The following is a 26610-nucleotide window of genomic DNA, read 5'->3' on the forward strand; positions in this document are numbered from 1 at the left end:
AAATTAAACTATCGTGCAGTTATTACAACTTACTTCATAACGTCTGAACTGCAGTCAGAAAACCCCTCCGTGGGGCCGGGGGGGTTTATTTAAACACACTCTGTGTGTGTTGTGTATTAGTTGCCAGTTCAGTATTTACTTTGTGGTAACTCAATTAAGTACAAATCAATGTAGAAGGATGCACCATGTACACGGAAACTGATCAAATAAAGGTTTATGTTGGGTTTAAGAAACAGCTTCAACCTAACAATGTGTTCATTTCATACACTCAGCAAGTGTTTCCTATGTGAAATCTTAAACACACTACAAGCTGTAAATATAGAGGAGTAAAAAGTTAAGGAAGTATAAAGTAGCATAATATACAAACACTCATGTAAAGTAAAAGAAATACATCAAACATGTACGTCAGTACTTGAGTGAATGTACTTTCCAAACCTGGTTTGGAATCCAGGACTTTCCCTTGTGCTGCAAAGACATTAAGTTATTATTTTACATGTTGAAGTATTTCTTCCATCACTGACATGATGCTGCTAAACTCACTGCTGGTTGAACACGCAGGATATAAAACAAACAGAACAGTTCGTCCCCCGTCTACAACATTCGTCTGGCTGATGATAAACAGCCGTGTGTGACTCTGGATCTGAATGTGAGCAAGTGTTTCCCTACAGGGACACTAACATCATTTCAGATTCCTTTTTAGTGATGCAATGAACATTCCCACATGTTGGTGTGAGAGACTTTCACAGGCTGTGTGAGCCAAACTGAAAGAAAAACCCGTCCAGCCTGAAGCCGAGCTCATAACTCTGGTCAGACACAAACTGGACGACAAAACAAGATGTTTAAAGGACTGCTTTCACTTCCCTGGCAATCATGAAGAATGTATAACTGCCAAACATTTTGAATGATGCTTCTTTTATATATGTTGTTGTTATAGTGTGGGGCGTGGTAGCCACCCAGACACTGTCCCGAGGCTGGAGACCCCCGGTCCCAAAGGCCCTGAATTATTATTAGTTTGGGGTCATTTAATCAGTGGTAAGTTTGTATGCTAATGTCTCTACAGCAGTGGTTCCAACCTTTGTTCCTTAATGGACCTCTTTCCTATCAATGAGTAAACTGACGACCCCTGTTTGAGTGACATGTTTTAAGAATATTTCACATTATATTCAATGCATAACAATAACAGTGCAGAACAACTGAAACACTTTACAGTTAACGTTTATGTAAAACCAGCACATTTGGATCCTGTGAGTATTTTATTTGTAGGAACCTTTAATACAATACTCTGTCTGTATTGTGTTTTTATTTGAACAATTATACATACTTAATAGGCTCCTTTTTTTGATAAAGTAAGTATTTTGTTGTCCCTGAGGCCATTGTTCTATTAGTTCTTTGGTGGTTTTAACTTGTTCTGATGAAGGACGAGGTCGTTTGGCATAAAAGCTCTGTGAATATAGCAGCTTGTGTTCAGGTCCTCCCTGTGCATTTATCCTGTGGGATTAAAAAATAATAATAATAATTTTAAGTTTATATCCAAGAAAGAATCTGCACTTTAAAAGTAACAACTTAATTTAGTTTTCTTTGCAGAAATTAATGAAATCCTGAGATGTAGGCAAACATATCGATAAATGTAAATCACGCTTCAGCTCCTAAAAGTAAAAATTAAAACATTATAAACATTACAAATAAAACTTCTCTCTGGTTCTGCTCAATCGACAAACTCCGGGTCTGAAAAGTGCAGGCCAATGCAGAAGAGCCTTAAACCTGCAGTCTCTGTAACATCCAGCAGGGGGCGACTCCACTGGTTGCAAAAATAAGTCCGATTGTATAAAAGTCTATGAGAAAATGACCTACTTCTCACTTGAATTATTACCCCAGTAAACATTTTAATGATGAGTTTATGGTCTCAATCTCAAGTGTCAAGTCTTCTTCAAGAGAACATGATGTTCGTTTAGTAAATTATGGTCTCATTTAGAGTAAAATAGATCATATAGCAGGGCCTTAGGGCGGGGCTACCTTGTTATTGACAGGTCGCTACCACGGTGTTGTTCATGTTTTCATCTTACAACTTTACTCACTGTTTGTGTTTCCAGTTCATAAACATGTCTTGTTCAGCGCCGGTTGTACACCCCCCACCTCCATTCTTCATATGTGTATAATCTATCTTGTCATCATGGTTGTCTATACTGAACTTTAATATGTTGGTTATTCTGTACACACCCTCCTCAGTTGCATTTCCTGGAGCTCTTTCCATTTTTTCTCCTTTTATTAAGGTTTTTTTTGGGGGGGGGGGATTTCTTTCTTATCTGAACTGTGAAGCCCCTTGAGGCATTGGGCTATATTAATAAAATTGACAAGTCATGTAGATAATGCTACTCTATAGCAAGCTGCTTGTCTTTGAATATAAAAATAGAAGATTTAAGATACAAAGGATCAGTAATAATATATGTATAGTACCTAGGAATAGGTAATGATTACATAATACTGATGATTTATCTACCTTGTAACTAAACTACTGCTGATGACTTAGTTTGTGTCCTGTTTTAAACACAACGCTGTGCATCTGCTGTACATTCACTGCTCATGCTGAGTATTTATGTCACGTTCCCATAGGAAGTGAGTGGAGCTGCTCTCAGCCAATCAGATCTGCGGATAACGCTCCGACAACAAACAAAAGATCGAGGCTAGCTGAGCTCATTATACTTACTCCATCCGTCTACGCCAACGTCGACCTGCTCCTCTGTCTTTTATCTACCTTCTTCACATCCTGCGCGGCAGGCAGTCTCCTTATATTGTCTCTATTTGTGGCTTTGTATCAGCTAATGTAAACCTGAGCCATTTCAGCCGATCGCTTTGCCTTTGCTGGCCAAGCTAAACGGGTTAGCTACTCGGCTAACCAGTTCTGGCTGCCTCCCTGCGACCAGCGAAGCCAGTTAGCTTAGCCTGCTAGCTCGCTTTGCTAAACCTCCCTTTAAAACTTGACACTGACGGACACAAGTGGCCCTGGCTTGTTACTGACAAGCCAATTAACTAAAACCCGTGTCGAAGCCATGTCTGGGCAGTCGTCGGGCTGTGGGTTTCTAATGTCTGTTGTTGTCCACGGAGACTCGACTCTGAACGATCAGGAAAAGGAGCTCAACCAGCGACTACGACGGCTCTATCCAGCCGTTAATGAAAACGAGACTCCGCTTCCCCGCTCCTGGAGCCCGAAGGACAAGTTTAGCTATATCGGGCTTTCTCAGAACAATCTCCGTGTACACTATAAAGGTAATGACACACGGACACACTCGAGTTTAAAGCACTTTATTGCCCAAGGCTAACGTCAAGTTGGCTATCGTTAGCTTAGCTTGACGGTTAGCGGATCAAAGCCAGCTGCCGTTGTGGCTAAAAACAAAGTAGGCTAGGCTAGTGGCTTCATCAACAACAAGGCAGAGGACATCTTGCAACCCGACCAGCTGGCGAGGTGTATCCACAATTGACCTACTAGCTCGTTAGCTTCCCCGCTACCTTGTTAACCAGTTTGTCAACAATATGAACTGCCACCATGAAGCTTTCACGACGGATAATCTGTCCGGTTATCTTTTGAAATATAACAAATTACATTTATGTCAGGAACCACCCATACACAAGGTATATCTAAGGATGGTTAGGCTATGAGTCACCTAATAAACCCGGTTAACGTTAGCTAAATGAGCTAAACAGCCTTTTATTTGTAGGCTAATGTAGCATTATTAGGTTTTTAAATGACAGGAAATACAGTGTCGAGTATCATGATTAGCCTTAGTCAAATTACTCAGAATAATGGTAGACTTCCAGTTAAGTAGTTATTGATGACATGACCTGCACATGTAGTGCTATGCTGCTAAGGCTTTAATATTAAGTGACGTTCAGGTTTACTAGTTATTTAGCTACTAGGAGGATCTTTAGTGTCGGCCTACAAGAAAAGGCTAGAGTCAAAAAAAAAAAAGGTGCAACTGTGCTTTCTGGGTGTGTTCTCCTATTCTGGGTCTGACCACACACACTTCCTTTTTTACAACTAGAATTTTCTGCAACCAATCCAGGTTGTTGTATAGAGACCTCTGAGATCTCCTAGCAGGTATACAGATGTTGTGTAACACCAGCATTCAAACAAACTTTTACATGAACCATCTCCAGGAAGCGAAAGATGATAACATCTTCTTCAACAGTCACGCAATTTGTTAAATGTGCTGTTTGGCACTCATTGGATGAGATCTGAGTCGTAATACCTTTACTACACACACACAAAAGTATGTATATATTACTATATTTTTAATGCATAAATTAAAGGAACTGCTGGATTACATTTCACTGGAATTGTACCTATTGCATAATTACATGTGCCAAATAAATTCAATCAGCAAACATTTTGTTATCTAAAACCCATTTAAGAGGATATTTTATTAGATGCTTTTTTATAATAAAAAAAAAACAGTCACTAATACAAGGCCCGCAAAAAAATAATACATTTTAAGCAAAATCACTAGTTCCAGCTACTTAAAATGCAAATATTTGCTTGTTTTTCTAGTACTCAATAATAACAAGCTGAATAACTTTGTGTTCAAAGATCGTTGTTCCACAGAACATGACATTTGAATGTCAAGTTGTGACTATTTTCCCACTGTTTCTTACATTTTATGGACGGAATAATTAAGTGATTAATTGAGAACATGATCAGCAGATTAACGCTACACACGTTGATCATGACATTCAGTTTATTATTAATGACAACCAACCTTTCCACGTATTGTAATAACATCAAACGGCTGCTGAGTAACATCTTACAATGTAAACAATTCTAGTGTCAGACGCCTAATAATAGTGTTGATTAGCTGATTATGGACCGACGGGATGAGCTGCTTCACAGCCCAGAACACAGCAGGTCCAGATTCAGAACCTTTTCATGTGATGATCTTCAAATCGCTCAGGGGTGTTCATAAAAAAGGCGTCTAGTAATGGCATCATATGTCAACTTCACGTCCCTTTTCATATTCCACTTTAAAACCCTGTTTCATGTGGAAATCTGTCAAAATATTGGGAGAAAAAACGTAAAGCAAAATACTACGAAAACGTTTTTCATGTATAGGCTCTGCAAAAGCTCCTCCTCATCTCACGTGTAGTTAAAACACAAGTGGCAAACATAGGGGCCTTTTTAAAAGACATGGCTCTCATTGAAAACTGCTGAGGTGTGCTCTCTGTTTCTTAAACTCATTGATTAATCTGGCTGGCTGATTGACAGGTGTGTGGGTTTCATCCTCTCCACAGCCACCCGCACTAAAAATCTATATGTAATCCTGCACTGGGCTTTGAATTAAAGCAAATCAAAATTGATGATCATCAGCTTAAGAAGTGAAGCTTCTGTGTTTTTATGCTCACCTGAAGGTCACGGCAAAACCCCTAAAGATGCAGCATCTGTACGGGCCACCCACCCCATCCCAGCAGCCTGCGGGGTCTACTACTTCGAGGTGAAGATCATCAGCAAAGGCCGAGATGGGTAAGAACAGATGGGCATTAATGTTAGCATTAAGTTGTCATGGGGATAGAAGTAAAACCTCTTAAACATTTAATATTTCGGGTGTTTTTACACTCTGGTACTGAGATGAACAATATTTTGTTCAGTTATATGTGAAACATGTGAAATGTTCGTAATTCTGACATGCTACACAGAATGTTAACATGTTAGCATGCTAATGTTAGCACTCGGCTCGTAGCGCAGATGAACTATACACTAATGAACTCTGAGATGTTTTTAACATGAGTAAATGAAATTGGGCGAATGAAAAATTGTCCTTTTGATTTCATCCAATATAATTTTCTATTGTTTTGGGTGTGTGATAAACGTAAACCTGAAGGGGCTTTATTGACTTTAATTTAGTGTAACAAACTCAACTATCACAGCTAATAATGGGATCATATGCAGGATGATGTTTCACAATGTGGAGAGTTGCTCAAAGTTTAGTTTGGTAACAATAAAAGCCCAAACAATTGAAAAGTGGAGGATTTACGCAGCATTGTGACTCATTGTAGCTGCTTGCTATTAAAGACATACGCTTGCGTCAGCGTTTTCACCAGACACACACTGTACAATAGTTGTTATGAATCTGGTGCTGGTAATTGGGAGGCAGTTCAGTTTGTCTCCTGAAGGAAGCCCTGGTTCTTTTTATGGTCGATCATTAATCAACCCCAAGAGATTACAATCCTGTTCTTCTCTTAATACACAGTCGTTCAACGTGCTGCCATATTGTGATGTAGTCAATATTTGATCTAAAGGCAAACAGGTTCTTAGCCATATTCAACTTCTTTGCACTCTACTATATGAATGCTGATTGAAGTAGTGCGTTGGCAACTCTGTAATACTCCACATTGTGATTCATTATGATGAGTCATTATAGTCTAGTTCATCCAGTCCATGTCCTGTGTAGCAAATAAGGTTTTTATAAATTCATATCAGGAGGTTGTGAAATCTAATAAAGTGAAAGCATGAGTGAAATGTTCACAGGGCTGGAGGTCACTTTGTAATCCTAAATTGAGACTTCAGTCATCTGAAGGCCTCAGTGTGACCGCTGACCCTCCTTCACACAACATGTCTGAATACTTTCACAAAGAAATACACACACATTTAATTTGATTCTGTCGTGTGTGTGTGTGTGTGTACTGGTTAGAAAACAGAAAGTATCTTGTTCAAAGGTTTAATTAAATATTTAAACCTCTTCGGCCACACTATCTGGTCGACTCTCTGTTGGTCTGTCAGTCCAACACTTCAGCCACACAGAAGTACACGTCACGTCTCTTCATACACACATTCAGGGTCCCAGGAGGATGAATCCTGAGAACTGGCGATCACTGGACCGTTCATTTAGGGCCTCCAGCAGGTCAACATTTCACGCTTGTTTATAAGACACATTAATGAATTCCTGTCAGCCTCAGCTGTTCTGGTTGTTTATATAGCCTAATATCACAAATCACAAATGTGCCTCTGGGGTTTTGCCTTCTTAGTACGACTGTCCTCCACTAAAATAACTCTTAGATGACGAACAGTCGTGCCATTTTGTCGACTACAGTTATGGAAGTTGTTGATGTTTGGGGTGTTTATCAGCAGGTATGATTTAGTGTCGGGTCACTTACTCTTCCATCTCTCTTCACTGTGTCTAAATAAACCGTCTGTTCCACAGGTACATGGGCATCGGCCTCTCGGCTCAGGGTGTGAACATGAACAGACTCCCTGGTAAGACGACACTATGTGTGCGTTTGTTTTCTCTCTGTGTGCAATGTCACTGCCTTTGGGTGTTGCGAGAACGATTTGTCTGTTTGTGTCTCTTTCTCCTGTATATTATACCGGAGATCCTCTTTGCTGTGTTTGAGTGGGTGTCATTTTGTCTGAGCTTATTGTCTGGTGGAGATCGGCCTTGGATGCACTGGGTGTAGGTGTGAGAGACGCTTCATTTCAATGAGTTACGTGTCCGTTATCTCGTCGCATTTGCATGTTTTCTTGTTGTCGCTGGAACGGGATTTCTTCAGGTGTGATAAGCCCGGAGAGATCAGGGACGTGAATGTGGCGGTTCCATTCTCTCGACCATCTCTCCTGTCCATGGATTCAAGAATTGTGATGTGTATTGTAAATTTCATTCACCTGGGAGAGAATGTTTCAGCCTTCTGCACGTTTAGTAAATTAAAATAAGTACAGTTCAGATGCCACACACTGTTTTGTACAGTGAAGGAATATTTTTGAGCTCTTCAGGAGTAACGCAGCTCACATTTCTTATGTTATCAAAGTACACATTGAATACAAACAGCCAATCAACACATTGAGATGTGTTGGGTCCAGGTTAGAAAGTTTAACGCAGCCGGGGCAATATCAGTGAACCAATGAGTGTTTTGTGCATATCAAAACATAACGATGGTTGTTGGTGTCGCTCTGTTATCTTCACACAAAGACTGGAAGCAGCTTCTCTGTCTAAAAGTAACAACTTCCACCTGCAGCTATAAAGCTCACTGACAGGTTATATCTTGTTTGTTTAATCTGCAAAACAAACAGTGTGTGTAACAATGATGTATGTCATGGTTTAAGTTTCTTTAAGAAGGAAAACAAGATTACGAGGTAAACCCTCCCACATTAAGAAAAACATTCTGCCAGTTGGTTAAATCGATGCAAAGTTTCCAAACTGGTATCAACAACTTTTCACTGTGAAAAGATTTCTGCTGCTGCTCCCTGGCTGCCTGTTGTCTCTGCCAAGACATGAGGTCATTACGACAGCGCTGGTAGATGTTCGCTCTGCACACAGTGGTTATCAGGCCAAACAGGAGCCCCTTCACCCCTTCACCGCTCTGGACCCGCCCCGGAGCGCCAGTCCCGTCCTTCAAAGATAACAGGAACAAACTGCAGATTCCAGGCTGATGTATAGATGCTAATGAAAACTCACTAATGGTGACAAGCTGCTTCAGAACTGAGCGCTCTCCTCCAGTGATGAATGTGGCAATTGCAGGATTAACTCTGCAGTAGCTCGCCACGTCCTGCCGCTTGGTCTCTAAAGTTAAAACGGCCCCGAGAGCGACCGAGCTGCAGCAGAGGCGGCTTCCTCCAGAAATAAAACTCCCAGCACAAACGCATAAAATGTACTTGTGTCTAAAAAGTATAAATAAATTGGTGACAGACTGTTTTCAGATCAAAAGCTTTCTTCAACAGTGAAACTTATTGGAACAACAATTAATATTTACTCGGGTTAAATAAAGAGAGACAAATAAATGACCTGAAAACTGATGAGCCGTGTCATAACGCAGTCACACTGCAACAGCACATTTAGTTCAAATGATGTTAGTTAAAAGTCTTGTCTTCACAAATTCTCAGTGCAGTGAACACGTGTTTCTGAGGCTTTGTTGCTTCTGGAGTCGTCGCTGCTAATCACACATTCCTGGAATTCTTTTAACACATTACATTTTATTATTTTTGTCTTGGTTTTAACTGTAGTCTAAGAATGAACCATCTGTTCCCTACCTGCTCAACGCTCTTATTCTGAAACTTCACATCCCTCAGGTTGGGACAAGCACTCGTATGGTTACCACGGAGATGACGGGCACTCCTTCTGCTCGTCCGGCACCGGGCAACCCTACGGCCCCACGTTTACAACAGGAGACGTGATTGGCTGCTGCGTTAACCTCATCAACAACACCTGCTTCTACACAAAGAACGGCCACAGCCTAGGTAAGAGCACAGAAACCAAATACAGTACACACACACACACACACACACTGTGTTTCTGGGAACCAAAAAGGGAGAAATGAATATTTCCGTGTTCCTTCCTTCATGCTGACTCTCTCTCTCTTCCTCTGCAGGCATTGCCTTCACAGACCTTCCAGTAAGTTCCCACATTATGTTCACTTCTGTCTTGTCAAGTAATCTTTTTAGTTTCCGTAATTAATCAGGACTGTCTGTTTGACGTGAGGCTTTTTATAGACATGAGATGTTTGATTTGCTGCTCAATGTCCAAATGTTTACACTGTAAATGTTTCGGAGGCTGTAAAACTTGTGAGGTTTAGATGTTAAGGATCGGGGAGTGGGGGTTCATTAGATGGGGGAAAGAATTGGACACGTGGGAGAAACATGTCTGCATACACCAGCAGGTCGCATCAGAGTTTATTTTAAAATGAGTTTTTAAACCACATGTCTGGTATTCCTTTAGTCGGCTCTGATCTTTATTGTATAGAGCAAATTAAACCTTTACATGGTTTCATGGTCATAGTATTGTGTTTGTAGTGCTATTGATTGATAATAATAATTTGTCATTTTGATAAACTGGGACCATTTTGTACGTCTAAAAAAGCAGGAAAGTTATGTACAATTACTTTAGTATTTTTATATTTGTCTAGTTACAAAGAGCAACGTGGAGAAGTATAAAAACATGCTTATGTTAAGATACGTAATGTCACAATTGTTTATTTCTCTTCGTTCTCTAACTACTAGAAGCCAAAACGTTAGGGAAAGGTGTCGGCAATGAGGTTTAACGCCAGTGACTACAACGTAAAGTGAGATCATTTATTCCTGACTCTGTTATCTTGTCATTTACCAAAGAGACTCTACCCGCTCGAGATATTTTACTCTCAGACATGTTAGATGGAAAACGGAGCTAAAGGAAGAGTGAATATTGGGCTTTTCTGACGCAGACATGCTTATGTTGCGTCGTGTCTGCTGGATGTGTAATGAGACGACCGTTTGACCCTTTCTTGCCTTATAATATAAAATGATAAGGCATATGTAGCAGAGCCGTGCTTGCAGCTTGTTTCCGCTGCACCCAAGTGGCCAAAGAATTGTAGGTTTAGATACTAAAACACACTTTGAATCCCGCGTGTGTCCGAACAGGACGTCACTTGTGTTGCTTGGTGCTGTTGTGGTTCATCGTCCAGCGAGTCGGACTCCCGTCGGCTCCCAGGCTTTATTACGTGAACGACTCCCACAGCACAAGGACATTAATTCTAATGGGATTCATGCATGTATTAACCGCATTGAGATGTGAGGGAGACGCTTGTCTTTTAAGATTTCTCCCCCCCCCCCCCCCTCTCTTCTCGCTCGGTCGCAGATGAAAACGAGGTTGGCTGTTTAGCGAGAGAGAGAAACTAAGAGTCTTAGCCACAACAATAATCCATTGAGCAGCAAAACAGGCTCGGCTGTGAGCCAGACATTCATGTTCCTCCAGAGTTGTGCAGTGAAGTGCGTCACCTCGGCACAGCTGACCTATGTGGTTATTGGACCATGACTACGAGACACACGCACCTTTTGTACTACTGTTTTTGTTTGGACTTTAATCTACTGTATTTATTCCCCAACCCTTAAAGGGATAGTGCGGATGGCACGGCCTCAGTTTGGTGTCTTTTAAAGAGATGATTCAGATTCTACCGCTCGGTAGACCAGCAGGGCCGGGTTTTGCAAGTTAAAATGATGTTTTGTCAAAGGAGTCTGGTGGCTTCGAAGAGAGTGTAGATGGAGATCTCTTGTAAGTCACCAGTTCCTCGACTGTGATTCGGTTGGTAGGACGGTAGAACAATGTGCCCATACAAGCGTCCTCATCTCTCTCTGTTCATCTCCTCATGCTATCATCAGATGTCATCATGGAAAAAAAGCAGAACAGCTGTTTCCAGGAACAATTTATAAACGCATACTTAACATTACAGGTCATCTAGCAGACGCTCTTATCCAGAGCGACTTACATTGAACTAAGTACAGGGACAGTCTCCATGTCAGGGTTGTGTACCTTGCTCAGGGGTACAATGGTGGCAGCCTGGTATTTAACTCCCGACCTTCTAGTGTTTTGTTTGGAAGGCGTACCACTAGGCCATCACCACCCATCTTAACCCTTTGACTTACACTGTAACGTATAGTGTGGTGGAAAGTTTGAATGAAGTCCTGAAACCAGAAATGAACTGCTTGTGTGCTCACTGAAAATAACGCAGACTCGACCGACTGAATAACTCGGTGTGGTTATGTCAACGTACTCCTGGTAAATTATGCACCAGAACACCAAATGTGTGTTAATCCTCGCGTGAAAATAGTCCCAAATAGTCCTCCTGTTTGAACAATGTTTGCTTGAGCAAGATGGTTGTATTTCAGCTCCGTTCATGATTAATGCTGGTTCCATGTAATCCATTATTACAGTTGGATTCAGTATTAATCCCTGGAGGAGACATTTGTCTGGAGGTTGTACTGAGAACGATAAACACAACGATGGATGGTTGTATCCTGACTGCCCTTTTAATGTCACCTCACAGCTTGTTTCCTGAGACTTCCTGTTTTCCTCATTATTTCCTGTTATGATTGATGATCCACATTAAATTCCCAAACTCTCTCTCCTGCATCATTTTAACTCTTTACTCTCTTACCCCCCCCTGCCGCAGCCTAACTTGTACCCGACCGTGGGCCTGCAGACTCCCGGGGAGGTGGTGGACGCAAACTTCGGCCAGCACCCCTTCGTGTTCGACATTGAGGACTACATGCGCGAGTGGAGGACGAAGATCCAGTCCCAGATCGACCGCTTCCCCATCGGAGAGCGCGAGGGCGAGTGGCAGTCCATGATCCAGAAGTAAGACGGTACAATAAGAGTTCACTACGAGGTTTGGATTGGAATACGAAGCAACGGTGATTCTATTTCAGTCAACAAAAGGAGGAAACATATCAGTCTGTCTTCTAAGCATCGTGAGGCTTTTTGTCGCCTGTGATGTATACGGTTACCGTGGTTACAGGTGCTGGTGTTAGCAGTGATGTTAGCTTGTTGTTCGCTGTCGTTAACTCAAGTAAAAAGTCTCTCAGCTCACGGTCTACTTTACATTTCCTCAAAGCTGTGAACACACGTTTATGACACCAACTGTTTATTTTGTAATTTATTTGATGAACGCGGGCGCTGATGAGTAAAAGGAAGCGTTAGATATTGTAGGTGACAGGAAATGACTGCTGACGTGACGAGGATCGAGGCCCAGATGGACGCCTCCATCTGAGCCGTGATCCAGAAGTAAAAGCTGTGGGACTCGGTTTCTCTTCATGCCATGCCCTGATGGGATTAGCTCACTGTTGCTATGATTACTTGTCCTGAATGGATTTAATCTCCATTTGCTGGGGATTGGGGTTGAGGGTGGAGTGGAGTGCAGGGAGCCCGGTGCCTTTTATCTAGGAAAGTCTCCTGACTGCGTGGGATTGAAAACAGGAAGTTGTCTGCGCTCGCTGCTGATTGGTGGATGTGAAGTGATATTGTCTCCGTAGAGCAGCAGCACCACGATGATCACGCATCTCCCTGCAGACACAGCTGGAGGCGTCATCAGACTTGATTTTTTTTTTTAGAACTGGTTGTGTGCAAATATTAATCGGCACTGTTGCATTGTGGGTCGTCTTAGTGCTGATGTGGGGGCAGCTTCCCGTGCCCTCTTGTCTGTTTAATGTGTTAGTCAGTTATCTTACACACGTACTTAAAGGAATATTCTGGTTTATTATAACCTGTTTTTGTAGTTTTGGTCATCGTTTGTAATATTCTCACAAAGATTCAGACGATCAAAGAAATTAGAAACGAGAAAAACAAAAACATGAACGCGAACAAATACAAATATTACCCAAACTGTAAAACCGTTTCTTTGAGTTTTATCTCAAGTAAAATAAATGGTTTAGAGAAACTGAATAAAGGTTGGTGTTCGTGCTTTTCTTGACGTGTTCCTGTTCATTAGATTTAAAGACAAATGATTTCTTTGTGTCGAGATGAAGAAAAGCTGTTTAAAATGTTCTGTATGATTTCTCTGTCTAACCTCTCCTTTCTTGTCTCTTGTGAGGATGGTGGCTTCCTACCTGGTGCATCACAGCTATTGTGCCACGGCTGAAGCTTTTGCCAAATCCACAGACCAGGCCGTGCACGAGGAGCTGGCCTCCATCAAAAACAGACAAAGTGAGTCCGTCTGTGTTGGTTTCTTTCCAAATGATGCTTCTACCAGGATGAAAATAGGAACTAGAACTAGAAATGTTCTCACTATTTCATAGTGAAATTCATATGTGTATACATACAAGTATGACTGCTGTTCACAGAAATCAAAGAAGGTATAGTCACCAAAAGTAATATCCATTTCTGTTAAAAAACTAGAATTGCTATTCCAAGAAAGGAAAGATATTGAAGTCCATCTGGTGCCTGCAATGTTACGGGGCAATGTGTCAGAACATGAACACCACAGAAGAAGAATGTTGTACATTTCTCTGACGTGCAAATGTAAAATAAATTATATTGGCAAAGTATAAAAGTTTCGTTGTATGAAAATGTGGTTGAATATAATTTAAAACAAACTACCTGGACATCACACACAACAAAAACAAACTTGTTGGTTTGCAGAGATCCAGAAGCTGGTGTTGTCAGGCAGGATGGGCGAGGCCATCGAGACCACCCAGCAGCTCTACCCCAACCTGCTGGAGAGGAACCCAGACCTTCTCTTCATGCTCAAGTAAGACCCTGCGTGGCTGCAGTTACGTTTCTATATTCACGTCATTGAACTAAAGTGCATATTCGATGATTTAGAAGCCTGTAACTTAAAAATACTCAAATAGAGACAATAATTCAACAAAGTCCAGCTGCTTATCTTTGGTTTATAGAAACTGATAAATGTGTCGTGGTGGAGATTTAAGATTTCAATGATATTTAAAGAAATGGTGATTGTTTGAAAGAAGAATCTCACGAGGCAGATTTAAATATTTGTTGTCGCTTCTCTTGCTGTACTCTCCTACTACTCTTGTGTCTGTCCCATAATAATTAAATTTATTTTATTGTATTTGCTCATTTTTGCTTCTTCTCTCCTGTTTTCTCTACATCCTTCTCTTTTTCCCCCGCTCGCTCTGATCTGTTGTTTCCCATCTTCCTCCGTCTCCTCGCTGCTTTGTTGCGGCTTGTTTTCTTCCTACCTGCTTCCCTTTCATGCTCCCCCCCCCCCCCCCCCACAGGGTGAGACAGTTCATCGAGATGGTGAATGGGACAGACAGCGAGGTGAGGTGTCTTGGCGGTCGCAGCCCAAAGTCTCAGGACAGTTACCCCGGCTCCCCCCGGCCCTTCAGCAGCCCCAGCCACAAAGCCAGCAGCTCCCAGCCCTTCCTCCCAGGTACAGATGTATAAATAACAATGACCTTTTTACAGCCTGCTATCTGTTCTGCAAAACGTGGTTAGTATGTGCAGCTATGACCTCCTCCTTCCCTTGTTGTCTGAATCACTAACAGTATCTGTGCAGTGCACTGAACGATCATTTATCTTCAGCCCTGAAAGGTTCAAGTTATGGACGCAGATCTGTCTCTTAATTGCAAGTTGCAGCAGAAATGCAGCACATGGAGTTATTATTCCTGATTCCTGAACCACAAACTGTCACCAGCTTTCATCCGTTTCAAGGTTCGGCAGCAGATTCTTCAGTGACGCTGAGTTTACAATCACTTTGACAAATTGTAGCTTTGCTGCGAGAAATAAGAGCTGCTCCATTTAAAATGTTAGAGTGAGGAACACATCGAGCACGTTTAGTTTAGGAGGATTCATCTGTAAAGTCTTCTTTATATACGTCACTTTAATACTCTGTTGTTTTTAGGGTTGGACAGCAATTGCTGTAATGGAGTGACGTCTAATAAGAGCCACAGCACCTCCCCTCACAGTCACAAGCCCTGCCCCCCCGCCTCTGTCTCCACCCTCCCAGCGTCTGACACGAGCCTCAACGGGAGCCACAGCCAACAGCCCGTAACCAGGTACTGAGAGACGCCACGCGCACGGACAACCTTCCATTCAATTAGCTTACTAAGCTGAATTCATGCTCAGAAACGCACAGAACCTAAATCCACATTAACTTCAAAAGCATAAATCTACATAACTGAAAGAAATGACTGTGATCTCAACAAGAATGAATTCTCTTACTTTATTTCTCCGCAGCTCCTCTGATTCACATTAACTCCTTTCAAAGATAATGCAGAACAAACTTTATTTAATAGCACAACTTGCCTTTAACTAAGTTTTAAAGAGCGAGCACAGCAGTGGTGTAACTTCTCCACTTGCTGCAGAGACTCGCGTCGCTACACTTTGACATCACTGTTGGGTGTAGTCGCAGGTGTGACGGAGCACACAGCTGACCAAACTCCTTCTGCACAACTCTTGACTTCTTGCTCGGATAATTTAAGAGGCAATCCTTAAGACTTCCTGTGAGCTGTCGCACACACTAACGGTCTCTCTGTCCTTCTCCTCGTGTCCTCCCTCAGTAGCGACGTGGACATGGAGGTTGAACACTTCACCAACGGAGTGACAGAATCGTCCTCCAATGGTTTCCTCAACGGCAGCTCCAAACACATCACCGAGCCCGACGAGTGCGACGCAGACATGGGTGAGTGGAGTGTTTGTGGAAGTATTAGTGACATAATTTGAGCTTTGATCAGCACGTACATCAGGGGTTCTCAACGGGGGCGGCAGAGCCCCCCCAGGGGGCGGTCAGAGGACGTCAGGGGGGCGCTGGAAGCAATATTTTAGAAAAGGGGGCGTTCACATGTCTTTGGGGGGCGTTTGTGTGTACGGCCCGCGAGGTAATTCATAAACATACGCAAAAAATCTACTCCAAAAAAATTAATCCAAATCTAGTCAGATATAGAATATAACCGGCGAGTGACTGTTTTTCCCGGCCAAGGTCAGGGTCCTTGAACACAACACTAGTGGAACGTGTCATCACGTGGTCACGTCATGTCAAAAGGTTCAATATTAAACGAGACTGTCATTGACAGCAGCATGGCGAGTGTAACAAAGAGAAAGGTGGATGCGGAATGTTCCAGGAGAAATGGACGAACGATTATTTCTTTGTGGAAGTAAAAGGCCAGTGTTTGTGTGGACGCGCTTGCGGTCATGGAAAAGGCTCTCGAGCTGCATTACAGCACGAAACATGCCAAACTGCACGAGCTGGACGAGTCGAGTGCATTTGAATAAAGTTAACATTGTGTGTTTTTAGACTTTTATTTTTATTTTGCTGAGCGATAAAGTGCTGCTTGAAAAATAAAAACAAGCGCCGCCCCCCTCAGCCACCACTGCTCGAAAGCATTAATGTTATTCCAAAGATACACCATGAATAAAACTAATCTGAATTAATGTTAAAACACTAACACTGGTTGGGACATGGACCAGCAGCAGAAGAGCTGCACTCTGGCTGCTCGTAGCAGCAGAGCTAACACCAGCAGAGCTAACACCAGCAGAGCTAACACCTGCAGAGCTAACACCTGCAGAGCTAACACCAGCAGAGCTAACACCTGCAGAGCTAACACCTGCAGAGCTAACACCTGCAGAGCTAACACCAGCAGAGCTAACACCAGCAGAGCTAACACCAGCAGAGCTAACACCAGCAGAGCTAACGTTATAACAGAGCTAACGTTATAACAGAGCTAACACCTGCAGAGCTAACACCTGCAGAGCTAACACCTGCAGAGCTAACACCTGCAGAGCTAACACCAGCAGAGCTAACACCAGCAGAGCTAACACCAGCAGAGCTAACGTTATAGCCGAGCTAACATCAGCAGAGCTAACGTTATAGCAGAGCTAACACCAGCAGAACTAACATCAGCAGAGCTAACGTTATAACAGAGCTAACACCTGCAGAGCTAACACCTGCAGAGCTAACACCTGCAGAGCTAACACCTGCAGAGCTAACACCTGCAGAGCTAACACCAGCAGCGCTAACACCAGCAGAGCTAACGTTATAGCCGAGCTAACATCAGCAGAGCTAACGTTATAGCCGAGCTAACATCAGCAGAGCTAACGTTATAGCAGAGCTAACACCAGCAGAGCTAACAGCAGAGCTAACACCTGCATCACTGCTGCTGATTCAGGCTGTGTGTTTAAAGAAACGTGGATATTTTCGCCTGAGTTTCTGAACGTTGGGGTCGACGTCGCTCCATTTATAATTAATGTGTTGGATTTTTTACATTTTTGCACTTTGTAGTTCTCTCTTCTCCTTTCCTCTCGTTTGTTCGCGAAGCAGAGAGAATGTGAATACGCAAAGCAACGCAGTAAACACGGAAACGTGCACATAAATTAGATAAATAACATAAGCGTTTGGTTTATTTAATAAAAAAGCACATTTGGCGCTATATATTTATATAAAATAAAACACGGGGTTCTGTTGGCGGGGGGGCAGCGCCTCAGACTTGTTCCTTTGTGCTCGTTTATCGAGAGTGCAAATTGTTTCACATTTCTGAGGCTGCTTAACACTCCTTAATAAAATGTCTTTGTTTGCTCCCTGGGTACATGGTGTATCAGGGCAATTGATTTGTTTAATAATATAATATTTATTATTATGTATTATATATTATTATGTAACTTCAATCTCAGAGAATTTGAGTTTTTATAATAACATAATGTAGCAGCCTAATAATAAGAAAGATATTATAAGAATTGAAATACTAAATTAATATAATCAATATGTAATATAAATGATAAATACTAATAATAATAATTAGAATAATACAAACAGCATAATAATCAATATTAGAATTTAGGGGAGACAAAAAGGAAGTGTACATCTTATTTGATGGGGGGCGGTTAATGGATAGGGGGGTCATCAATCATTCTGGGATGAACTACTGGAGAGCAAAAGGTTTCTGCACTTGTCTTTCTTTGCAAGATGAAGACGGTATCGTTCTTTCTTTTTAAATGTCTGTTTTGTGCTGTGAACGTTTCGTCTCTACATTAAAACAAAACCCTTTTGCAAACCGAACTGGCCGCGGCTCTGCAGAGGTGGAGTCGGCTCAGTCCAAGAGGCAGCTGTGCGGCGGCAGCCAGGCGGCCATCGAGAGAATGATCCATTTCGGCAGGGAGCTCCAGAGCATGAGCGAACATCTCCGCCGCGAGTGTGGCAAGAACTCCGCCAACAAGAAGATGCTCAAGGTAACAGAAATCACTTGGATCCAAGCTGCTGGTTGAATCGTCTTCCTGTGAGTTTCTGTTTGTGTTTGTTCAGGCAACCAGGAAGTTATTGGTCTCGGCCAAGAAACAGTCACATGACCCACCGTGACACTGTACAAGGCTAGCTGCTTCCAGTCTTTGTGCTAAGCTAACTAACAGACGGACTCTGAGAGAAGTTTCCACAAAATGTGCAACTTTTCTAAGTGAAAGAATACAACAAGACACAACTAACTGTTAACAGATAAACGGTTAATGTTTAATGTGATCTGTTGTTTTTGTCTCCTGCTGCAGGATGCGTTCAGCCTGCTGGCCTACTCGGACCCCTGGAGCAGCCCAGTCGGCTACCAGCTGGACGCCATTCAGAGAGAGCCGGTCTGCTCCACTCTCAACAGTGCAATATTAGGTAGGTCAGCATTCAATGTGTTTAACTCTGACCACATGAGGCGTCGGGAAGGTCAAAGCACACTGAAGCATCACTCCTGTTCTTTGTTGTCTGCAGTCCTGACATTGTTCCCCCTTTCTCTCCCCAGAGACTCACAACCTGCCCAAGCAGCCCCCCTTGGCCCAGGCCGTGGGTCAGGCCGCCCAGTGCCTCGCCATCATGGCACGAACTGGCACCGGCTCCTGCGCCTTCGCCTCTGTGGACGATTACCTGCACTAGCCCTGTGTACACACACATACAAACACACACACACACACACACACACACACACACACACACACACACACACACACACACACACACACACACACACACACACACACACACACACACACTCTGAGGGCCTGTCCAAAAATGTCTCCTTCAACCTCCTCCATCAGTGTAGTCCTGTTAGCTGAGGAGACGCTCCTCTGCACGATAACAAGTAGTCGAAAGTTAAATACCTCACTCGCTTCAGCTTGTTCACACAAACACACAAAGTCGTTTCTGGGCAGATCTTTAGATTGATAACACGCACCACATACATACAAAAAAATAAAAACACCTGCAGACACACACACACACACACACACACACCTCCCTTTCCATCGTAAATATGAAAATACGCCTCCCACCTTGGTTGGCTTCGCAAACCCCCACCTCCAGCGCTGCGAGGCTGCGTCTACATCATTCTGACGGACAGCGGGGACGCCAACCAAGAGTAGCCGACTTGAAAATACTCAGAGCCGAACTCGTGTGGACTCGCCGCAGATACCCAACCCCCGTATACCTGGGGGCATCCAACCGTGGCGGACAGACTGACACAACAACAAAAAAAACCTGGTCAAATATAAATGGATAAATAGGAAAAAAAGAAACAACAAGAAAACGGACGAATGACCGCCATGACCGCCCGCCAGCGTGGTCCCTGTAAACCTGGTTCACCAGTTACACGCGTGCACACGGAGTCAGGCTGACGCTGAAAACAGGATTGAGAAGTCCATCTCCACGAGGCTTGCTGAGCGCTAGAACACCGACGTGAGGCTCCATTAGGGATAGCCCACCCCCTCTTCACCCCCCCCTGCACCGACTCCCCCCCCCCCCCCCCCCCACCATCCACCCACTTCAAGACATCGTCGGAGGTTTGTGTGACGCATGTGGACTCGGGACTTTGAAGAAGCCAGAAAGAATCGACGTCTCAACTCAACGCTCCCTGTTGTCAATCTTTTAGTTTTTCATCTGTGAAGCGCGCGGGGAGGGGGGAGTAGTGTACCTGGCTCTTGTTTTGTTTTGAGGTTTTCCAGGTTTACAAGGCATGGCGCAGACGATGACTATTATTATTCTAATTATCATTATATTAATTATTGTTACTTGCATTCACAGCATATTTGTTGAGCGCCAGCAGGAGCAAGTTCCAGTTATTATAATAAAGGTCCCGATCACCAGTGACGAGCGTGTGTACATGTTAACGTTTATATATGAATTTAACAAAATGGAATTATATCAATAGAGTGAGATATTTAGTTATCAAATGAAAGGAAATCATTGAAAAAAACCAACAAAAACACACAATCCTTTAAATGCTTTGTACCAAGACCAGTGACCCTGAAGCGTGCTGGCTGTTCCTCGTCGGTTCACGTTTCTGTGTCTCCTGTTTTGTTTTCTCCAGGGTTCTTACGCACGACCATTTCCAGGTTTTGGAAAACATAACTAAACTGAAAGATTTGTGGAACTTCACACATGCGTACGAGCCATGAAGTGATCCGTCTTTACTTCAGCCTCGATTTGGCAATTAATGGGAAACTAAGTTTAAAAAGCTTCTGGACAAAGTCTGGAGCTTCTTCGAATGGAAACCCTGCGTAGGAACCCTGCGATGGTCTCTGTTACCCCCCAGCTGCACAGCGGGTTTGATGCAAACATTATTAATCTTTATTTTCGTATCGATGTCTATGCTAATCCTTAACCCACAAAGAACTCAGGAGCCAAAATGTCTCTTTGTTCCTCCTCCATAGTTTAGAATAGAAAAGTCCAAGCAGCCAGCCGACCCCGGGCCGCCATTACTAAATGTTTTGTTTTCTTCAGCATCGCAGTCTTTTCAGACTCGAACTCCTGAAAAACAGGAAAACTGAGCTCCGCTATGAAGTCCGCCTCTAAACGAGCTCTGCGTTTTGAGTTCTTCTCACTTTGTGTGTCAGAAAACTACAACTTCACATTTCCTTTATTTTTCAAAAGAAGATTCAAGTATTTTTGGATTTATTTTTTTGGAAACCGTGTCTAAGCTTCAAGCCTCCGAGCCGGCATCGCTCAGCGAGGCGCTGTCGACTTGTGTGCTGCGCTACTGACGACACGATGTCATAGCTGTCGCGTTAAAGCCCCCAAACGTTTCTTTTCTGTTTTAACAAGTCAGTTTGGTGTCATTAGTTTGTCCTTTGTTGACTTCGAATAGTGGAAGCTAGCAAGCTAGGCTAATTGGCTTCTAGTCTGAACGTGGAATAACTTTTGTTTTGAGGTTTATAAACGACCCAGTACGAACACTCGAATAGCTCTTATTTAAATCATAAGATCCTTTTTAAAGTTGTGAAATGCATTTATAGCCGAGAGTTATTTTCATTCCTACCTTCATGTGAACGAGTCGAGACTGAGGCGGGTAAAAGAAACACTCGTTGCTCTCTGGCCCTGAGATGCAGAAGATCGGGTGAATTTATACTTGGAAGTCAAACTTTACTGGCTTAATGCGACGCCTTAGTTAGCTTACTAAAGTTAGCTTACTAAAGTTAGCTTACTAAAGTTAGCTTACTAAAGTTAGCTTACTAAAGTTAGCTTACTAAAGTTAGCTTACTAAAGTTAGCTTACTAAAGTTAGCTTACTAAAGTTGGCTTACTAAAGTGGGCTCACTAAAGTTAGCTCACTAAAGTTAGCTCACTAAAGTTAGCTCACTAAAGTTAGCTCACTAAAGTTAGCTCACTAAAGTTAGCTCACTAAAGTTAGCTTACTAAAGTTAGCTTACTAAAGTTAGCTCACTAAAGTTGGCTCACTAAAGTTAGCACTGATTTGCATTATTTTACGGGGGGGGGGGGGTTTGCGAGTCTGCAGCCCAGACTGTGTGTCCTGGATTATGCGACAGAAGACTCGCTCGTGTCGGCTGTCCTTCTGTCAGAGTTCCAGAAGTGATAATAGTGAAACGCTAAATGACTCACAGCATCGAGTAGTCGTGTTACCACTGAGCTTCATATGTTACTGCGAGATTCAAACCACGACAGTGACTGATGTAATATCGTATGACTCACATTACCAGTACAAACATCACCGGTGGGTTAATAATTCCCTCGTGTAGGGGGCTAATGTTGAAGAAAAATATGTAAAAATGTCTTTTTGGTGAATAAAATCTGACCAAATTAGTACGAATTCAAATCAAACAGCAAGGAGATTTCTATACTGATTTATTTGCCGAAATTGCTTTTAATTTCAGTTTGCTTTAATGTTGGTAGTGCTGAAATGTGTTTTTGTTTTCCCATAATTGACCTCAAACTGGCTCAGACGCTGGTTTACTCCCTGGTAGCATTTTGCTGTCTAGTTATTATTTCTAAAGCTGCTGTTAAAATATCTTTCAGGTATGAAAGACCCTCGAGTCTCCCCATCGTCCCTCCGTTGAGCTTTCTCTACTCGCCACGTTTCAGTCCTTCTCCGGCCTCGTGTTTCTGTAAAGCATCGACGGGGAAACAAAACGTTCAGTATTGTCAGCAGCACTGTGGCGACCACACTCGCAGAATAAAGAACCAAATACTTTATGAAGACGACATCACATCTGTGTGTTCGTGAAAGGTGAATACCGAAGGTTTTCACTGGACGCGACGTCCATCTTTCCTTTTCCCTAGGGGTCTGGAGTTTCAACATGGTGGAATCGAGCTTTTCTGTACCTTGGTTCCGCTTCTTTCTTTTTTTGTCAGATCGCAGTCACGGCATCGTTTTAGAAAACTTCTTAGACAAAGTGTCTGTTGTCATTTTCTGAGTACGGTCTGAAACCTATGCATGCCATAGTAAAGTGGTGGTAAGATCCAGTTAGATGTCTCTTCTTTTATTCTTTTTGTTTCTCCTCCTTTGAGCCGGTTAACGGTGCATAAGGAAGATGTCAACCAGTAAGTTGTCCACTGCTGACTGTGTGTCCATTTGGAGAAAAAAAAAGTGCAATTTGTGTGAGGGTGAAAAGATTTATATTAAAAATGACAAACGATGAGTCGCACTTGTCTGGATGCTGCATGACGCCTGGAGCTGCCTCCAAACTGTTTCATCTGCTTTACAATTATGTTCTCGCCTTGAACACAAACACAGACGAGGAGACGACTATCCATTAATTAAATGATTCATTCACCATCAACGCTCGTTAGAGGTCAAGGTGACCTGAGGACGAGAGTCCAGGAACATCCAGCAAACTAAAGATTTAAAACATGGAGGTTTCATGATACTTCGAAGTCACAGGTTGAGGCATTTACAAAGAATATTAAACTTCGGGAGCAGTTCTCTAATCTTTGTTTTACAGCCTTTAATTCTAATTAAATCTTTGAGGGGATCGAACAGATCTCCATCCGGTACAGGAAATCTTTTAATTATGCTGAAACTAAAATAACTTGATAAATTGCCAACAATGGAGAAAAAAAAAGCACTTTATTGACAGAAGTTCTGAAACCAGCAACTAACATTCAAAATAGTCGAACGATATTATTGCAGTTTGTAAGTTTATTCGAACACAAAGAAACTAAAGGTCCGTTTACTTCAAACTGCAGCTCAGTGTTAAAGATACAAGTTTTTATTTAGTCATTTCACAGAAAAGGATTCTCAGCTATAAATGTTTAACGTTATAGAACAACATTAACGTGTTCAGTGAATCAGTCTGTTCTGCACGTTCTCCTCGGGAGCTTGACTCTTGGTGATCCGGGCGTCCACATAAGTCCATATCATTTGTTGTCCCGAAGCTTAAACGACGTGTTCCAGACGGCCGTCATCGCTCCGTGTGCAGGAGGAGCAGCGGAGGGTCGAGGGTTTACAGTCGTCAGGAGGGAATCTGCTGCTTGTGGATCCACCGCTTCTTCAACTTCTCTGCTTTGGCCTTCTCGCTACACGCTGATGAGAGACGAGAGATTAGACGGTTTGTAGGACACTCAGGTTGTTTGAGACGGATCAACGTTAATTATTGAAGTTTTATTAAGTAGCAGAAAGAAATATGTGTTATTACACGACCCTGAACGTACCCCAGTCTTTGTTGACAAACTTCACCGCTGCACTTCTGTTTCGGCCCTTCTTGTTCTGGAGGGAGAGCAGCTCGTTGCCTGAGAGCAGAAGGACAGAACGTGTGAATACATTCGGCCGGACGACTCGCCGAGCGGCAAACTGAAAGACATTCATGTTGCCGTCGTCTCCGCAGGAGTCCCCGGGGAGAGGACACCTCAGTGGGACGAGACGGGACGTCAATGTAGCAAAGCTCAAATTGAGACAGATCATCGTCTTTGCAGACTTCTGCCACAGAGTGTAGCCTGCAGGCGTCGAACAAGCGTTTAGAACTAACGACGGCCTCAGTGGTGGGAATCTGCTTCTACATCTTTATTTCTATATTAAAGACCAATACTTTCTGACCTCAGTCAACATGTTCACAGTTTAGCTCTTCTGAACTGTTCGTTAAATGTGAAACACTTTTAGCGCTGCAGTGTTATGGACGCCGCCCTCTCACTTGTGGTCCTGCAGCTTCCTGCTCCGTACAGTCGGGACCGGATGAAATCTTCGGCCACCTGCTTCTGGAAGGCATCTGACGCTCGGACCTTCACCGTCGTCACCGTGTACTTCCCCTTCAGGCTGACAAACAAACGGGACAAGTGTTAACGAGAGAGAGAAGAACCTCGAGTTGAGATTATTACTCTGATGATCAGTTAGACTTTAGGTCAAACGACTCGCTGCTCAAATCAACTGCTGACAAAACCAGTAGGGGGAAAGTGGATTCACGTACTTTCGGGAGAGTTTCCCACTCTTCCTCTTCTCCTCTTCAGCCTCCTGCTCTTCAGCTGAAAACACAAGTCCTACAGATCAGAGGCCGTAATCACAAACATTCAGAGACTACTCCGAGTCCTGACGAATGATTTGGGAACATCTGGCCTTTTCTTTTAAAATGCTGAGATTCGTTAACTGGTCCAACAAACTAAACGTTGGTCTCCGGCCGCAGCGTGTGGCACAGAAGACAAACATGCACTTAGTGATGATGAGCATGAAATGGATCTCTCCTGGAAGCTCTCCTGAGATCCTTTATGAATAACTTTAACAGGAAATCTGAGAACTTTATTGTTTAGACTTTGGTCGGTACGAGCATCTTTGTGAACACGAGGGCAGAAATGATCTTCCTCACCTTCGTCTTCAGACTGTTTCTGCTTCCTGTGAAATAAAGCAGATTAACGTGTTTATCAATCAGATGTGAAGGAGAAAACGTTTCAAATTAAAACCCTGCCCGTCAGTCGGACCAGTCAACTCACTTTGAAGCAGCCGAGTCGATTTCCTCCAACACGTCAGCCGGTAACCGTTTCCTTTTCTGTGGGAAACAAGCGTCTCGTGTCACATCCAAATCATATTTATTATATAATATGTTTAGGTTTAAGCCTCAAATGTGAGAATATGTGGCCTTTATTAGTCCAATATTTATTTTCTGATGTAAAATTAATTGACCATATAATTAAGAAAAAAATGAGAGAGTTACAAGAAGTCTATGAAATGGTTACTAGACATTTTTAAAAACACACACACACACCTTCTGTTCCTGGAACAATTCTTGTCTCTTCCTTCTTTTCTCTTTCAGTAACTCTTTTTCCCTGCAAACATGGAAATGCAAATAAATCAATGTTATCTCATATTTGTTGTATTCTGGTTTAATGTTAATCTGTCCTGTGGAAGCGTTCTTGTCGAATCATCACACCAAACTCCATTTAACAAAATGGCGAATATAGCGAATCGTGCTCACACACACAAACTTACTCTTCAAAAATGTGATATGATATAATTTCGGACTTGATGGAAGACGTTCTTCATATCGGCATTCATACAATCCAAAAACAGTTTCATTACAAGACACCATCGGATTTTCTGCCTTCTCAAAACCACGCATTATGCTAGCGGTGTTCAATTGTTAGCTTAAGTGCTAAATGTGCGCGCCGAGGTGACAAAAGCTCCCACAGAAATCTAAATATGTGATGAATTACTCGTTGTGGTGTCATTATTCTGCCCATTATCACGAAAACATTAAAAGTCGAATAGTTTTAAATGGAGTTTGGCGTAGCGGTCTCTCCATACACACGAACTAGTTCGCTACCTTCTGGCCGTGTGCAGCGCCTGCTTCATGCTCCGCAGAGCCTGCGCCTTCGACTCTTCAAACGTAACCTCTTCGGGCGCCTCATCGTCGCTGGATGCGAGCACTAAACTAAAATCTTCTGTCTGGTTTACGATACTCGCCGTTTTCGACGACGAGGAAGTTTCCCCACGTTGTTTCTTCCCCATGTTGGCGAGAAGAGACGTCATCAAGCCACGCCGTGACGCTGAAATAAAGCGACCGCTGAGAACGTCTGCCCTCTAGTGGCAGAGAGGAGAATTGCAACCACAGAAATAAATGTATTTCTAAATTTCAGATCTTTTTTTTAACCTTTTGATTAATTCAGTAGGTTTAATACACGTAATCTTTTATATTTACTATGGAAAGTATGATCGAAACGGCTTTTAATTTTTGATTTGACA

At 42.8% G+C, this 26610-nt stretch overlaps 2 protein-coding genes across 3 annotated transcripts; one reads left to right on the forward strand and one right to left on the reverse strand.

Annotated features, from left to right (window-relative positions):
• Window positions 1-3017: 3017 nt before the first annotated feature.
• Window positions 3018-20298, forward strand: ranbp9 (RAN binding protein 9). Of its 2 annotated transcripts, XM_029454212.1 has the most exons (15): window positions 3018-3264; window positions 5398-5509; window positions 7188-7240; window positions 9047-9214; window positions 9346-9368; window positions 11899-12083; window positions 13315-13427; window positions 13863-13971; window positions 14465-14619; window positions 15091-15244; window positions 15749-15870; window positions 18259-18410; window positions 18720-18831; window positions 18959-19107; window positions 19164-20298. In XM_029454212.1, exons 1-14 carry the CDS (start codon window positions 3048-3050, stop codon window positions 19087-19089), a joined length of 1806 nt encoding a protein of 601 aa, XP_029310072.1. In that variant the 5' UTR covers window positions 3018-3047; the 3' UTR covers window positions 19090-19107; window positions 19164-20298. The 2 variants fall into 2 exon arrangements, with proteins under 2 accessions (XP_029310072.1, XP_029310071.1); XM_029454211.1 differs by having other exon boundaries at window positions 18959-20298.
• Window positions 20299-23492: 3194 nt separating this feature from the next.
• nol7 (nucleolar protein 7) lies at window positions 23493-26439 on the reverse strand. The gene is made up of 8 exons (XM_029454213.1): window positions 26192-26439; window positions 25634-25694; window positions 25362-25417; window positions 25238-25263; window positions 24845-24899; window positions 24572-24693; window positions 24096-24173; window positions 23493-23967 (listed from the first exon to the last, which is right to left on the reverse strand). The coding sequence occupies exons 1-8, from the start codon at window positions 26395-26397 to the stop codon at window positions 23897-23899; spliced, it is 675 nt and encodes a 224-aa protein (XP_029310073.1). The 5' UTR covers window positions 26398-26439; the 3' UTR covers window positions 23493-23896.
• Between the last annotated feature and the right edge of the window lie 171 nt (window positions 26440-26610).

The sequence above is a fragment of the Cottoperca gobio genome, chromosome 17, assembly GCF_900634415.1.
Source record: "Cottoperca gobio chromosome 17, fCotGob3.1, whole genome shotgun sequence".
Taxonomy (NCBI): domain Eukaryota; kingdom Metazoa; phylum Chordata; class Actinopteri; order Perciformes; family Bovichtidae; genus Cottoperca; species Cottoperca gobio.